Below are 15,326 nucleotides of genomic sequence, written 5' to 3'. Positions count from 1 at the left end.
ATTGCGGTATTGTAGATGCTTTCTAATCCATTTCAACATCACTCTCTTCGTTGCCATTCTCGCGGTCGCCTCCATCTTCACCGTCGACTTCGTCCGCAGTGTCATCACCTTCTCTGTCCATGTCCTCATCACTTCGTTCAGCAAGGAGGTCCTGTGTAATCTCATCGTTCAGATCACGACCGCTGCGAAGTTCGGGTGACTTGACAGTTATCGTCCCTTTGGCGGTGCTTCTAACAGGAGTAGCAGTGGGTGGATCCAAGTCGACCGAGCGCTCACTTCTTCTGGCAACCGTTTTGCGCATACTACCGTTTGTTGCAGCTCGACCTGCTGGCACACGGAGGCTTTCTTCCACAACGGTTTGGGGATTCTTTTGGACTCTCGCTGTATAGGTGTTGATGTCCCGATCACCACCCCACAGTTCAAGTCGACGGGCTGTTCTCCGCATGACCTTCGTCCAGATTTCTGCCTCCTCCCCATAGTCTTCGGGTTCATAGCCAGAAGGGATTCCCCCTGGTTCACCCTCAACCAGTTCACCATTCCATCGGCGAGCGAGAATGCCAGCGAAGCCGACCCCGCCATTTTCTTCTTCCTCCTCGCTGTCATAAGTTGGGGGCAGTTCGGAGATTCGGCGAGCGGCTTTGAGAAGCCATCGCTCCCCTTCGCGGGCTTGCTCAAAGAGTTTGTGAGCATCTCGTCGGCGACGTCTTAACGCCCATTCTACTCTCCGCATTCTGTGCTCCTCTAGCTCACGCTGATACCCGGTTCGGGCCCGAGACTTGGTCATTGTGCCACCTGAGGGTGTTTCGTTCAAGCGGCCTGCCTGGTCGTTAGCATTAAGATCGAACATACTCAATGTAGACTGACCTGGCTGCAATGGTTGTGGCGTCCCTCTGGAGCGCTCAACGGTGTCAGGTGTACCGACTCTCTCTGGTGTTTTGGCAGATGGGAAACCCCAACATGCCGAGGAGGCCTGACACGTTGATCAACACCTGGCTGTTGATGTGCGCGAGTGGGTTTGTGGGTGAGCTCAAGGGCAGGCAATTAAGTGAGGTGAAGGAGGAGTTCGACAGCGGGAGTAGCAGGTTTTGGTTCCGAAGAGCCACGGGTGTTGATGGCATACAGAGGTGGATGGTAGAGTCGGAGGGAAACGGCCGCTGGCAGCTGCAGCGCCAGTCCAGCGCGCATTTATTAGAACATAACGGAAAGCCCGAGCAGGATAGGTACTTTTAGGTTAGATTAAATACCCCCGGCGTTTTCACGGATAGAATTTAGTGGTTTTTTTACAGAGTTATGCGACTTCCATGGGATAGTTGTCAGACAAATCTCTCAATGTATGGTCATCACAGCCAGTTCCCAGAAGCCTGCTTGGCGCACCTACATCAATGGCTTCAGTTTAATTCATTGAGACCCTTGACCATGCATACTCACTGCAGTAATTCTAGCGACCTTCCTACTCCGACAGTCCTCGACTGATGCAATCATTGCCAACTCGGCAGTCCACTTCCATAACTTCAAAGCTCATCAACCCAATCGGATATTGTGCGTGTGAGGCTCACTCACGGAGTGCGTCGCCTTATATAGTATCGGCTTGAATCGATCAAAGATGAAAGCCAAAAGACCCGATCCGCCGTAGCTGGACAACATGGCCGGAAAGTCGACTTACCGCTTCAGATCAGATCTCATATGCGGGCTGCTGGCTTCCAACAATTGAAGTCAAGTGTATAGAGTATAAAGTTGATGAACAGGCCCATCTGGTTTCTAGAAACCACCAGGCTCTCGACAAACTCCAAAAAATTAGTCCTAGTTTGGTTCCTACCAGGAAAGTCCAGATCCCTCCTTCAATGGCGACCCATGGTCTTTCCCACATTCCTGTATCTCCCATGGCTGATACTCCGCGTAGCCGCATTATCAGGGACACAGATGTGGTGGCTTGGATCAACGACCGCACAACCCACAAGATGTTCGCGCTGTTCAAGAAGTCTGGATGCGAACCCATCATCCAGAAGATGGAAGGGGTGTGAAGTGTTTCGCATGAGCCCCAAGGATCCTCCCATCAAGACTCATTGGCCCGGCCCGCCGGCCGTGGAGGAGGCGCAGCGAGCGATGTTTACCAATATTGCAAATGAGATGGATGTGGACTACCAGTCTATCAATATTCGCGACTTGACGGCGAACAGCCATGCCGAGGATATCTCACTTGGGGAGTACTTCCGGCAAAAGGCACCAGAAGGATTCGCTCTTGGGTTCTGGAAGGCTTGGATTCATGATTTGACGGGGACTGACCCCGATGATATTGGGCTGGTCTACTGGCTTGACTTCGTCAAAAGTGCGGGCGGGATTGAAAGCCTTGTGAGTGACGGCCCAGAGGGTGCACAGTATATGACGGATAGGCACGGTTAGCATCCGTTCACTCGATCATTAGTATCCTTTGCATCGAGTTTTAGGCGCTGACATATTACTTTCGACAGGGAACCAAACCATCTCTCAACGCCTCGCAGAGCAACTCAGACCGGGCAGTATGTTTTGGAATTGTCCAGTGAACTGGATCACTCAGACGAGCAACGGGAACAATTGTCCAGACTCTCTCTGGCGAGGTCTTTCGTGCTCGCAAAGTCCTAATCTCAGCGCCCACGCCTTTGTACCGGCACATCAAGTTCTCGCCGCCTCTCCCAACAGATAAGAAAGAGTACGTAGAGTCTGTTCATCTGGGGCCTTTCTGCAAATGCATCTTGCTCTACTCAAGTCCCTGGTGGCGTCAAGTGGGATTCAACGGCTCGTTTATCGATCTATCAGGCCCAGTCGTGTTCTCGCGAGACGGATCGTCTGACAAGGACAAGATGTACGCCATTTCATGTCTCATTGGTGGCAAGTATGCTCGGAAGTGGTCGTGCCTACCTGTGTCTCGAAGAGTCAAGGCCGTCAAGGATCAGTTAGCTTCCACGATAGGTCCCGAGCAAGGAGAAAAGATCTATGATACGATCCAAACCATCGAGATGGCATAGGCCAAAGAGCTGCTGCCTTTCATCGAGGGTATGCCCTATCCAATACCCGCTCCTGGCGGTGTCTGGCCTCGACTGGGGAACGTACTAAGAAGGCCCTTTGGACGCTTGCATTTTATAGGGACGGAAACCGCCTTCAAGTGGAAGGGGTACATGGAGGGCGCTGTTCGTGCTGGTGAGCGAGGCGCTGCTGAAGTAATTGCAGATCCTAGGCGGTAGTCGCAGTGGTTGAGCTCCAATGTCGATGCGATGGCCTGTGGTCGCAGTCCCTAGCAGCTGAACATTGTTCCTGGTTGACGGAAGAGCTAGGGCTGTCCTTACCTACTCAGTGCTGTTTACCACCACGTTGCTAGTTCTCACTCGAATGGCCAGTCGCTCCAGGATCGTTCCATTCCCACTTCCCATCGCCTCGGCGGATCTGAGCCCGAGACATTCGGTGATACGATTCCATGTCGCATCATACATAAGCATCATACCCTGCCGCCAGGACCGAGGAGGCCTCCTCAACTAGCCTATTTGGCGTATTCCCTGCTAGTATCATAGCTCGGCAGAATTACAGCCGAGTGAATTTTCCCCGTGGGGAGCAGGGGTAGCCCCCTTTTCTGATGAGATGTGGCTGAAGAATGTCGACAATGTATCGAGGCATCCATACGAACCCAGTAGAATAGCCCTCTTGGCCTCCACATAGCACAAATTGCACTGACTCTAGAGAGTGCCTGACTCTTGCCTTGCGTCTCTAGAAACATCTCCAATGCTTAATAGTACTGGTGAACGAGCAAGCAATTTCCGCAAAGGACGACCTCTTCCGCAGCGGGCGTTATAAAAAGATGGGCTGTAGAGATGCCGAAAAGACATTTTTGGCTCCTCCCAACGACAAACTCAAGACTCTCATTTCACATTCGCTTTAATCGAAAATGACAAATCTTAAAGGCCTGCTTGCATCGGCTCTTGTTGCCACGAGCGTTTTTCCATCTACGCTCGCACTGCCTGTCCAGGAGACGGACCTCGAACGCCGAAGTGGGACGTCTTCTGAACAGATCACCTATGTGTTACCCATCTGGGAAGGCGCCCTGGCAAGCCATTCTCAAAACGATGATCTTGCGGTGCTGAATGATATGAAATCCCGCCTAGGTACTGGGGGCCAGTATACCAAGCTCGGATGGTCGTTCTCTTCATGGGCACTGAGTCGCGATAGCCAGGGCGCTAGCTCCGACTATCAATTCGATCCGACTAACCTCAACTATATGCTTGGCCTGGCAAAAACCGCAGGCCTACCGGCACTCGTTCATATGAACAACGGGAGGTGGGCCGATTGCTGTACGCCCAACTCAAGCGGAGGATGGGGCAACCTCTTGTTGGACTATATCGCTGCTCAACCAGACACACAGGTCCTGGACACGGCTGGGCAGGGCCAGTACGCGCATAACGGTGGCAACAATTACTTCACCCTCTCCAGGCTCAACACGGTTTATCGAAGCTACAAGAAGAGGAACGTTCAAGCCTCTGCATCAGTCATTGCGACGTGGGCTGCTGCCAATCCTAGCTTATTTGCTGGGGTCAGTCTAGACTCGGAAACTTTCATTCCGAATGCCTCGACGGATTTCAATCCTCTCGCTATCGAGGAATGGAGACAATGGTTGCAGAACACCGGTATTTACGGCCCCAACGGTGCGTTTTTTGGAACTGGAAGGCTTCCCGCTTTCACCAGTATTTCAACTTTCAATGCTCAGATGGGAACCAATTTCGCATCATTTTCCGCCATTCAACCACCGACAGCCGTTACTCCAGGAAATCCTTTTTACGAAGAATGGGCACGGTGGAGGGTGCTGTTGGTTGCCCATCACGTGTCGGACGAGACTCTGTGGATTGCTCAAGCAGGAATTGATCGAACTGCTATTTACGGACACCAAACACCCCGGTTAGACGACTACCAACATGCCGACTCCATTGACACATTTACGGCCGCTAACGGTGGTGGAGGTGTCACGAATTACGGTTGGAACCCAAGCGACTTCGGGGAGATCAACAACGCGATGAGAGGTGTGTCGAAGAACAACTGGGGGAACTTCGAACTGAATCCGCTGACCAATGATGCCACAACGTCTTACAACACGATGGTGACGATGTACAACGACGGCATCAAGATCGTGTGTCCTAATTCCTGGGAGAACGAGACAACCAAGGATCAATATGCACTTTTTGGCTCGCCGAATTACGGGGACACCTTTGGCAACGCGGTTGCCAGGTTCCTCTCCGACTACGGCAGCCGCCAAAGGAATACCCAGCCCCCAGCTACAAATCCTGGGACCAAGGTATACGACTTGTACGATCAGTTTTCGTCAGCGACCAAGAGCGGTCCCGACAATCGCCTCGTTGCAACTGGTTCTGTGGGAAATGCTGTGCGAAAGAGCATATTTTCTCACGTCAGTGGGACACTCACATATACCGTCAGTCTGCCGTCTGTGTCTTCTAGTCAACGTCTCAACTTCTGGACGTCACTGGGTGTCCAGGACGGCGCCGGGGCCAATGGTGGCGAGGCTGTCTTCCAGGCCACAATCAACGGGGCCAACCTTTTCGGCAGGGGCCTACACCTCAACAAGAATTACTGGAGCTGGAAGCGCTGGGTGCCTATGATGGTGGACGTGACTCCGTGGGCCGGCCAGCAGGTCACCTTGACGCTCACGACCACCGGCAGCGACACCTACGGATGGACAATGTGGGGTTCGCCCGCGATATACCAAAGCAGCTCCACCAATAACAACCTCGCCCTCGGTAAGACTGTGACGGTCAGTTCGCAGGACGGGATGAACTCAGGCTGGAACCCAACCTATCTTGCCGATGGCAACGTCGACGGGGGCACCAACGGCCGCAATGGATGGTCCAGTGTCTCCCACAGCAGCGCCACCGAAACTGAATGGGCGCAGGTTGACATCGGTGCGACCCAGGCGGTTGGCAAAGTCGTGCTCTTTCCACGCAGCGATCTGATCGACTTTGAGGGCTCCGGATTCCCCAGTAATTTCATCATTCAGGGTTCCACAGACGGCGCCACCTTCACGACATTACTGACCGCAGTTGATTATTCTGCGAGCCCGGCGGGGTACGGTGAGGTATTCACGTTTCCCTCGGCCCAAGCACGATATGTAAGGGTAACGGCCAGCAGGCTCGGTGGTGTTGGAAACGAGAGTGGATTCCGATTCCAAATGACAGAGATGGAAGTTTATGCATGATGAGCTTGAGTAGAGGCCCGCTCTTACGCTGTTGCTACTACTATATCGTCGCTTTTCATGTTTCAAGCACCTTGTAATTAGTACGAATTATATGTATTCTTCCAAAGTGTTGGTACCGACCAGCTTTCAATAAGTACTCTATGTACATGGTAGACAACACTCCAAAATCTGCGGCGGCAAGTGTAAACTTTTCCACGATGTAGGCCAAGTAGGACTTGGTATGTATTCGTTAATGTATACGGAGTACACAACTATAGTAGTATATGATACTAAGTTGGCAGCCATGTTTGTTGGATGTCAACCAAAAACAGATCCTCATCCGCGGCGAGTGGGTGGGCGACTAGGCTGAGACCGTTTCGTCCGCGATCTAACCCTCCCACACACGCTCAAGTCCATGAGTCTGTCGAACAGTCCAGACCTGCTCCAGCTTTGGGATAATGGCGTCGAACATGTGGTGTATCGAGTCCGTTTGTTCCATAGCGAGCAAAGTGCTATGATCCTTCTCTGGGCGGAGGCATCCGCCATTTCGCAACCAGCGAAGAATAGAAGCAGTAGGGCCTGCCTTGCAAGAAACTAACCGTCACGGCAAGAGTAAGCGTGATCTAGAATTGTCCTTGCGTGGGCCACCCTCTGCCCTGAGAGCGAGTCGGCTTCCACCAGAAGACGCGGTAGATATAGATTCTAGCAGGAGCCCATTTAGAATGGTGCACATGTCTTGTAGGTCCAAGCTTCAAGTGACTGCTCCATCCCCGAGACGAGACGAGACCGTTGTCGAAAGCGACCCTGCCCATCGATACTGTTTTCTGCTTTTCTGCTGCTAAGTGTGCCAATTTGGATCCACTACGAAGATACTAGCGAGACTCTATAGACATCTGCACAGACCAAAGAATGTCCAATCGATCGTTTCCAGAGGCTAGAACAGATTCGAAATATTCGTAGGAAATACACATGGTATTCGATTAAGCAAGCTTGTCACGGCATCCGACCTAAAGGGTTGGGTTGAATTTTATTAACTACATAGTATGTACTAAGCACTAAGTATGGTGAATGTTAGAAGTTGAATATATTTACGTAGCATATGAGAAGTGCCACGTGAAACATGTAAATACAGTCCTAGGGTTTTTGGTCTATTGCATGCCCCAGTCAGGTGTACATAGTACATATTTGTCCAGTCTGCGAACAGGGACTCGGCCTCCTTAAGCTTATACTTAGTATGGTTTTTGTCAGTCTAGCTGGTCTTCAGTGATTCACAACCGTGCAACTACATAGTACTTAGTACTATATACATAGTGCGGTGACTCACAACCAGTGAGAACAGAGCTATGATTGTGTCGCGCGAGGAAGCACCTACCCGAGCGACGTTAATGCTGTTAAGAGGTTGAATAGCAGAGCGGTCGAGAGGACTTCTCTGAGATCCGGCAACTACATAGTAGGCGACAAATTCTCGGTATGGTGACATGACTTGGCCAGCACTGCACGCAGCAGGAAGTTAGACCTTTGCAAGGAATCCATCAAAAGCAAGTCTAACGTCAGTGGGATAACACAGAAGAACTCCAGTCGTTGTTGTTTGGCATGTCTTTGTCAATTAAACAACAACAGGCGTCTCGCCACAGGATGGATGACATACATCTTTCAAAAAGAAACTCCAACATCTCGAAATGTCCGTTGTACATTATAGATGCGGGAATGGATGCATGAAAATGTTGTATTTGAGCCCATAGCTTGCTGTACGCAGTGGGCGGCCGGTCTGAGGACAAATAAACGGGATTTGAGTGGAAAACTTCAATGGCGTCTAATATGATACTATACTACGAGGAGACTCCTAGGCTCTATATAAACATAGAGCAATAGCAGTAACCTAGGGTCGCTAATAAAAAGCTCCTATAAAGTTTGAAGAGTTGTATATAAGGATTATTATAATAGGGTTTAAGAAGTCTTCAAGTTTTAAAATCTCTATACGGCACCGTCCAGCATAAGGAGATATAAAGTACTACAGCATCTCGCCTAGTATAAAGATAAAGTAAGAAGTCAAGGAGTCACACTTAAAGGAACGCTCAAAGGAGCAGGGAATATACAGGGTAACCCAGTAACCTTTGCTAGAGGGCTGTATAACTTAGCCCTACTTAGTAGCTCACTTAGCCCTTACTAAAAGTCGCTGGTGTATAGTCCTACTATTGTAGCTAAATACAGTCCGGATTGGCATAGAAAACTATATATACTAGAGCGTAGAATAGAATATAGTATAATAATATTATAGAAAGCCTATATATATATATCTCTCACGATAGTATCTTTTAGTATTACTCGCTTCTCTCGCTTCTCTCGCTAATCTCATTCTATACTTTATATAGTACTAGGTATAATACCTGTAAATACTATGTGCCTCTTAATAGTATATATTAAAGTCTAGAACTAGTAAACTATTATGTTTATAGTATCTTATACCTACCTAAGTACTATATATATTAGGGAGGAGCAAGAGAAGGAAGGAGCAATAGTACTCGAGTTTATGATAGTAGTAATGTCGCGGGATGCCACGGAATACATATATATAGTGGATTGCCAGAGAGATATCGACACTTCGTGTCGATACTCCACGTCTTTTTAGCTTAATCGCTAGGGGCTATGGCATCCGCTCTGACAAGTAATTAAATATAGGAATACGTAGGTACTATAGTATCTAGTGATAGCCTATATAGGGTGGGGACTTAGTAAGTATAGTGCACACATACCTAGTAGTATGTACATATTACTTATAGTTCTCTACTACAAGACATCCTGACGCTTATCGCCCACAATGTGTCTTAGAATAGACTGCTATAGATACTAGTATAGTGCTAAGTAAGTGCTAATCTGGCCTTATGATCCATCGTTCTATAATACATACATATTATCAATTACATCTGAGCCAATAAATGCATAGTACTGAGCAGTAGCAAAGCCCAAAATAGTTCATTCATTCTAGCATGTAATCACTAGTAAGTCGAGTGAGTGAGTACATAGTACTTTAAGTACCGGTGGCCGAAGTGTACTGCTACTACTTTAGTTGTCGATCATAGCGCAAACAAAAGAGGCACCGAAGTGAAGAGAAATCTGTTCCCTCATATCAGTCACTGGTTGTAATGTTCATTCAAGCAATTGGGTCCTACATGGCCTCCTTCGGTAACCCGTACTACATAGTATAGTTCCAGTTTATCACCATCTTGAGAGATGATCTGGCTTTAAGATTTATTAACGAGCGATCTGAAGTCTTCATTGGTCTTCTTCACTTCATTCTGCTCGCCTGTAGTGGGGGAAGCATCTGCTTTAGTGACTTGGAAAATCGTTGCGGACCGCTGACCAAGATGCCCACCTTTTCGAGCACCTGGTTGAGCAGGACGTTTGACTGGGCCATTGGTTGCCGGCATCTTAGCCGTAGGACGTTTGACAAACTGTTCTTCCTTCAACTCCGGCTTTTGCTGTCGCATTTCTCTCTGGGTGGTGACGCGAATGTGTCGTCCAGGGGCGATCTCATATCCATCAAGCTCGATCGAAGCTTTTCCGGCGTCAGCAACGCCTTCAAACTCGATGACTGCTCCTTGATGGTTAGTTTTAAGAATGACTTTGCGTACTGGACCAGTCTTCTCGGCGATTGCTCTAATTCGGCTCTCATTGACAGTGTCAGGAACATCTGAGATGGCAACCGTACGTAAGCGGCGGTCCTCTAGTTGCACGACATCAGCATTGAGGTCTTTTGACATCGGTGTAGAATGTGGATCTGGCTGAGTCGACGGAGACATCGATCGACTATTAACGCTTCTGTTCGCTCGTGACCCGCCCTCGGCAGCGACGTTGACGGTGATGTTGCGGCCCTGAAAGCTCGTTTTATCCAAGGCGAGAGCAGCTTTAGCATCTTCAGGGTTGACGTATGTTACAAATGCAATGCCACGATTTCTGGACTTGGCTTTTGCATCCTGAGGGAGCTTGATCTGCTCCAACTTCCCATATACTGCAAAGGCCGTCTCAATGTCCTTGGAGGTAGCCTTGAAAGGTATGTGGCCGACGAATAACGTTCTTGCCTCGCCGTTCTCTGTTCTTGCATGTCGCCGAGTCGGATCTGATATCTTAACAACGATCTCAAGCCCGTCAATGTCTCTGTTGTCTAGTTCAGTGGCGGCCTGGGCCTCGCTCCGTTGCTTGAACTCAACGTAGCAAAATCTTCGCCTCTTATTCTTTTTTAGAGAGGGAAAGCGAATACTGACAATCTCTCCATAAGGTCGCATGAGATTGCGAATGTAGGTCTCGTCGGCTGCAGCAATGTAATTCGTCACGTAGAGGGTTGAGCCGGTGTTGAGCGTAATTGATAACTCTGAGCCTTCGAACTCACGACCGTCTCTCGTCAGGGCAAAGTTGGCTGCGTTCGAGTCTTCAAATTCTACGATAACAGAATTATCTTCGTCCTGCAACATCTTCAAATGTTTGACGGTCCCGCAGCTACTAAAATATTGTCGAATCTTGGTTTCTGTGCTGTTAACGGGTAGGTTCTGCACCAGAACACTGGAGTGCTCTCGGTCACGCTTGAGGGATTCTTCTTCTGGAGCAGCTGGTGCCTCATTGACGGTATCGGTAGTCTCATCACTCTTATACCGCTTTGCAGGATCCTCAACGTTGTCAGCATCGTCCTCACGTTTCCGCTTAGCATTGTGCGCTCCGTTGGGAGCTTCCTGAGCATTATGTACGACCTCTGACGCCGCATGGTGCATTTCACTTGAGATTTCCTTGGCCTGGAGAGCCTCTTGATGTCTTTTGACCATTAGTGTCTTTTGCACTTTGTGTACCAAGCTGAGCGCACTCTGCAATTCGTCCGCGTCCTCATAGTCTTCGCAATGGTTGAGAAGCGCTTCAATAAGCGGTTCTGGATAGTCTAGTCCAGGGTATTGCAGGCCTTGTTTCAGGACGCCAGCTGCAAATGGTGCTGAAGAGACAGCTGCCAAACGCTCTGCACTGCTACTATGAGATATGGCCATTTGGACATTCTTTTGAAGCTCAAACTCATAGAAGCGCAACCAAAATTTATAGTGCTTACCATAGTCCTCAATAGAATCGTCGAATTGGGCGCGTGCATTATCGAAGCGTTGCTGCGATTTAAGGTACTCGACATGCTTCCGCTGCAGCCTGAATGACGGATCGAAATCAGATGATAAGCCCAATGTGGATGCAAGACTATGCACAGCCTCTATCGACGATCTGATGCCCATTTCCGCCACGTCAGAGTCTTCCTCGGTTGATTCGGGTCTCCTAGTGCGCCGAAGCAGATAGCCACACCATGCGTCATAGACCACTAAAGCTTCCTCTATACCCGCAGCATCTAGTAGTCCAGTACTCGTGGCTTTATGTTTTATGCTTTCTGTCTGATCAAAAGAAGCTTCGGCCAGTTCGGATGTGAGCAAATACTGTTTCCACAATGAGCCCGACCAGGGACAATGTTTGGCCGCTCTGGCAAGCACCTCGAGCAACACGTCATTGTTAGATTTTGAGAGAAGGTACTCTATATGCTCTTCCCAGATTGTGAGCACGGAGGGAAATCGAAGCTCTGCTCGGTGATAAAGTGGAGTGATCATGTCGAGGGTGTTGGCAAGGCGGTTTGTGTTATCCCGTTTGCCTTTGGATTTTCTGTTCTTCTTGGCCCTTTCCTCCTCGGAGCGCTCCCATTCAAGGTATCTCGAAAAGGCCTGATACTCAGCAGTCTGGTCGCCAGTCTCGCGAGCGCTTTCGAGTGCAGACTCAAGGGCCTCTCGGTCAGACCATATTTTTTTGGCTATGGCGGACTCCCGAAGTGTTGAGGCCATGGTGTCTTCATATTGGTGGTCCGGGAAGTTTGTGGAGACAAAAGTGGAAAACGAGGAAAACGTCTGATCCCAGGCGCAGTGTGGTACACGTAGTCGTGATTGAAATAACTCCAAAGCGACCTCGGCCTCGCTTGAAGAAAGCTTCTTAGCAGTCTCGCCAAATCGAACGTTCATGTACTTGTCCCAAACTTCATGGCTGCGGCTCAAATCGAGTTGAGTCCGGAGGATCCCTTCGGCCCAGGTTTCCAAGACCAAGTTCCAATCAAAAATCTCACGTCCAATCAGGCGGTCCTGATCCACATTTTCTCCTTGGATGTCTCCGGAACTGTCCTGGGCCCATTTGTAACAATGCAGCACCCACTCGCCATAAGTGATCCAGAGGCTAGTACTTCCGTATTCTTCGCTGACAGCCCGACGACATTTGTCGACAACTGCAACTCGCTCTTCTGCGGTCTGAGCGAGAATGCTTTCATCTTGCAGCCAATCGAGCCACTGATCCTCGCCCACAGCAAACAATTTGTCAAAGGTCTCACGGGCATGCCGTAGCTCCGGTAAAAGATCGTAGCCTCTAGGGTCTCGTCGCGCACCAGGGCTTGAAGACGGGTAGATATGATTAACGAAACCTTGGTGCAGGATATTGATGATTTCTTTATGGCCATCGTAAGAAGAAGGAGTCTCCTGAATATATGCAACCAGGCTGGCAAGGCGCGACTTTGACTCGAATGAGAGGGAGGTATCTGAATAGTCAAGCCTCAGAGCTTGTTTTGGTGTTTCGACCATGGCGATGTCGAAGGAGGTGCGGGGATGGGTAGGATTGGAGGTGGCGCCCGAGAGTAGATGGGCGACAGGGGCAGCCGAAGAGGATACCTGACTATCAGAAGAATCGCGACTCTTCAAAACTGGAGGAGTGGATCTGGGATTTTGCAGAGAAGCGAGGTCCGCCAGAGTGTCCATGCTCTGAGTAGAAGAAGATCGGGTGATGTGGGTGGCAGTGCCTGTGGGAACAGGACTGATGAGCGGGGAAGAGTGAGCAGGCTGTTGTGAGGGACTCCTGACATGGGCAGGAATACTGGAAGGAGGCTGTATGGCTCGAGAGAGAGGAGAGTTGAGAGCGGGTTGCGTAGAGGGGGTGCCTGAGCGGGTTCTCTGGACATGTTTGAAGGGGGATTGAGATTGGGTGACCGATTGAGGAGTCGGAGATGCGGCGTGTGGAGTGTCGGAAGGGGATAGTAAAGAGTTGATGTCCATATTGTCCGTTGAACCATCAAAGGTTGTTGTACGGAGTACTCAAGCTGATACGTTGGCGCAGGCGGCCTCCTCTGGTCCGACTTGAGTATGAGCTGGGCTTGAGGCCATGCTCTCTTTCCGCAAGAGACAGGCTAGCGCGCTTCCCGGTCGTAAACGCACTGGACAGATGCTGAATGTAAAGGGAGAGGAAGCAGGATCGCGATGTTGTCCTGCCTTTCAAAGAATCGTGTTTGTGGTAACCCCCAGGGCACTACTGGCGCGACCACGACGTGTTCGAGAGGAAAGCCAGGCGGTAGGCCGTAAGCTTGGGTATTAGGGACTCTGTATGTGCCGTTAAGTGGCCTTGTTGATTGGAATGAAGAAAAGGCGTCACCTTGTCCTCTGCCTAAATTCTCGTTTAGAGTCTTAGTTCTACGCAGCAGGATTGTCGGGATAGTCGTACGGATATGCGACAACAACGTGCTGCGCAGGGACTACAGCCTGCTAGTGCTGCACAATTTAGTCATGAGCTAGCACCAATAGGGACTCTTCGGCTTGCTGCTTTGGAGCTGCCGGCCCATCTAGGCAACATCCCCGATCCCCAGTGGCACGTGATATGGACAGCACCCATCTCCTTGATTCACCGTACAATTCATTCTACGACAGATCATATTCCTAGCTGATCCCAAGAATATTTTGGACCAGCGACTTCAACTCAACAGAGGAACCACCTCTACTATTGAGCACAGGAATCAGCTGCCACTACTGCGCGCTGGCTTGACACAACATGAAGTCGCAGCAAACTGTGCTCCGGCACATTTGCAGAGGTATGGTCCCAACCCTCAGGTCTCCGAAGTGTGCCTTTCTTAGCCAACGCCTTCTTCCAGTTCACCCGGCGACGTCAACATCCTCCCTGCCCGCCTCCGCCCTCAGAGCCTTTCACTCCACCCCATTCCGGTATGCCGATACGCAGTCAGACTCCAAGTCAAAGTCGACACCGGCGACTTTGGAAGCTGTGGCTCCATCGCCCGCGAACAACGTGAGAGCGACGCAGGCCAAGGTGCAGGAACAGCTACAACAGGAGCGAGAGAGAGAACAAGCGAACTTCGCGCAGGGTCAACTAGCTCAAAGCTCCATCTTTTTCAAACACAGGCCCGATGCTCTTACCGGAAAACCTACAGAGGAGAAGAAGAAGAACAAGAAGATGAAGGACGATCTTTTAGCTTCGAGGCCTCTATCTTCCCGCAATACATCTAACATGGCACTTGTCCTGAACCCGCGCCCTGTTGCCCGATCGCGGTGGCAGCGAAAAATGGTTATCAGGCATATCCAACGACGTGGCCGCTTAACCAAGGAGATGCAAATCGCGAGGACTGAACGGAGTCACATGTCTCGCTCGCACTTCTTCAAGACTTCTATGAAGAAACTCGCCCCTCTCACGAGACAGATCGCAGGAAAATCCCTTGACGAGGCAATACTCCAGATGCGTTTTTCCCGAAAGAAAGTCGCCAAGGAAGTCCGTGAGCACCTTCTCCAGGCCAGGAACGAGGCCATCACCGCCAAAGGCATGGGCTTAAAGGAGGGTCGGACGCTGGCCGAGTCCAAAGCTCTTATACGAGATCCTAGCCAGTCCAGACCGCTTCCCCACGAGACTCCTATGAAAACCAAAAGGCAAGGCATTACACCTGATCCCACCGAAATCTACTTGTCTGAGGCATGGACGAACCGTGGTCCATACGGTCGGGAGCCAGACTACCGAGCCAGAGGCCGGGCGAACGTGATGCGGCCACCATATACAGGCATGACCGTGGTATTGAAGGAGCAACAGACGAAAACGAGGATAGCTGCAGAAAAGGAGGCCAAAGCCCTTAAGAAGCGTCTGCAGAAGAAAATATGGGTACAGTTGCCGGATCGTCCAGTAGTGACACAGCGACAGCACCTTCTGTGGTAGATATCTACCAGCAGTTGTATGACTATCATATAGACCTTTGTACAACCCGATACCGCTCTCTCTTGAAGCCTTTTTCCGCGTAACAGTCTTTGAA

The 15,326-nt window shown here is 50.1% G+C and overlaps 5 protein-coding genes across 5 annotated transcripts; 3 read left to right on the top strand and 2 right to left on the bottom strand.

Annotated features, from left to right (window-relative positions):
* Positions 1-22: 22 nt before the first annotated feature.
* Positions 23-919, bottom strand: A1O9_01121 (uncharacterized protein; the record flags this gene model as incomplete). The annotated part of the gene is made up of 1 exon (XM_013410281.1): positions 23-919. Exon 1 carries the CDS (start codon positions 845-847, stop codon positions 23-25), a length of 825 nt encoding a protein of 274 aa, XP_013265735.1. The 5' UTR covers positions 848-919.
* A 1,184-nt stretch (positions 920-2,103) lies between these two features.
* A1O9_01120 (uncharacterized protein) lies at positions 2,104-3,002 on the top strand (the record flags this gene model as incomplete). The annotated part of the gene is made up of 3 exons (XM_013410280.1): positions 2,104-2,349; positions 2,469-2,516; positions 2,580-3,002. The coding sequence occupies 3 exons, from the start codon at positions 2,104-2,106 to the stop codon at positions 3,000-3,002; spliced, it is 717 nt and encodes a 238-aa protein (XP_013265734.1).
* Positions 3,003-3,913: 911 nt separating this feature from the next.
* Positions 3,914-6,226, top strand: A1O9_01119 (uncharacterized protein; the record flags this gene model as incomplete). The annotated part of the gene is made up of 1 exon (XM_013410279.1): positions 3,914-6,226. The coding sequence occupies one exon, from the start codon at positions 3,914-3,916 to the stop codon at positions 6,224-6,226; it is 2,313 nt and encodes a 770-aa protein (XP_013265733.1).
* Positions 6,227-9,447: 3,221 nt separating this feature from the next.
* Positions 9,448-13,302, bottom strand: A1O9_01118 (uncharacterized protein; the record flags this gene model as incomplete). The annotated part of the gene is made up of 1 exon (XM_013410278.1): positions 9,448-13,302. One exon carries the CDS (start codon positions 13,300-13,302, stop codon positions 9,448-9,450), a length of 3,855 nt encoding a protein of 1,284 aa, XP_013265732.1.
* Positions 13,303-14,068: 766 nt separating this feature from the next.
* A1O9_01117 (uncharacterized protein) lies at positions 14,069-15,232 on the top strand (the record flags this gene model as incomplete). The annotated part of the gene is made up of 1 exon (XM_013410277.1): positions 14,069-15,232. The coding sequence occupies one exon, from the start codon at positions 14,069-14,071 to the stop codon at positions 15,230-15,232; it is 1,164 nt and encodes a 387-aa protein (XP_013265731.1).
* Positions 15,233-15,326: the final 94 nt, after the last annotated feature.

The sequence above is a fragment of the Exophiala aquamarina genome, assembly GCF_000709125.1.
Source record: "Exophiala aquamarina CBS 119918 chromosome Unknown aczIA-supercont1.1, whole genome shotgun sequence".
NCBI lineage: Eukaryota > Fungi > Ascomycota > Eurotiomycetes > Chaetothyriales > Herpotrichiellaceae > Exophiala > Exophiala aquamarina.
Note: the sequence above shows the minus strand (reverse complement) of the source record. Positions and strands in the feature narration are given on the sequence as shown.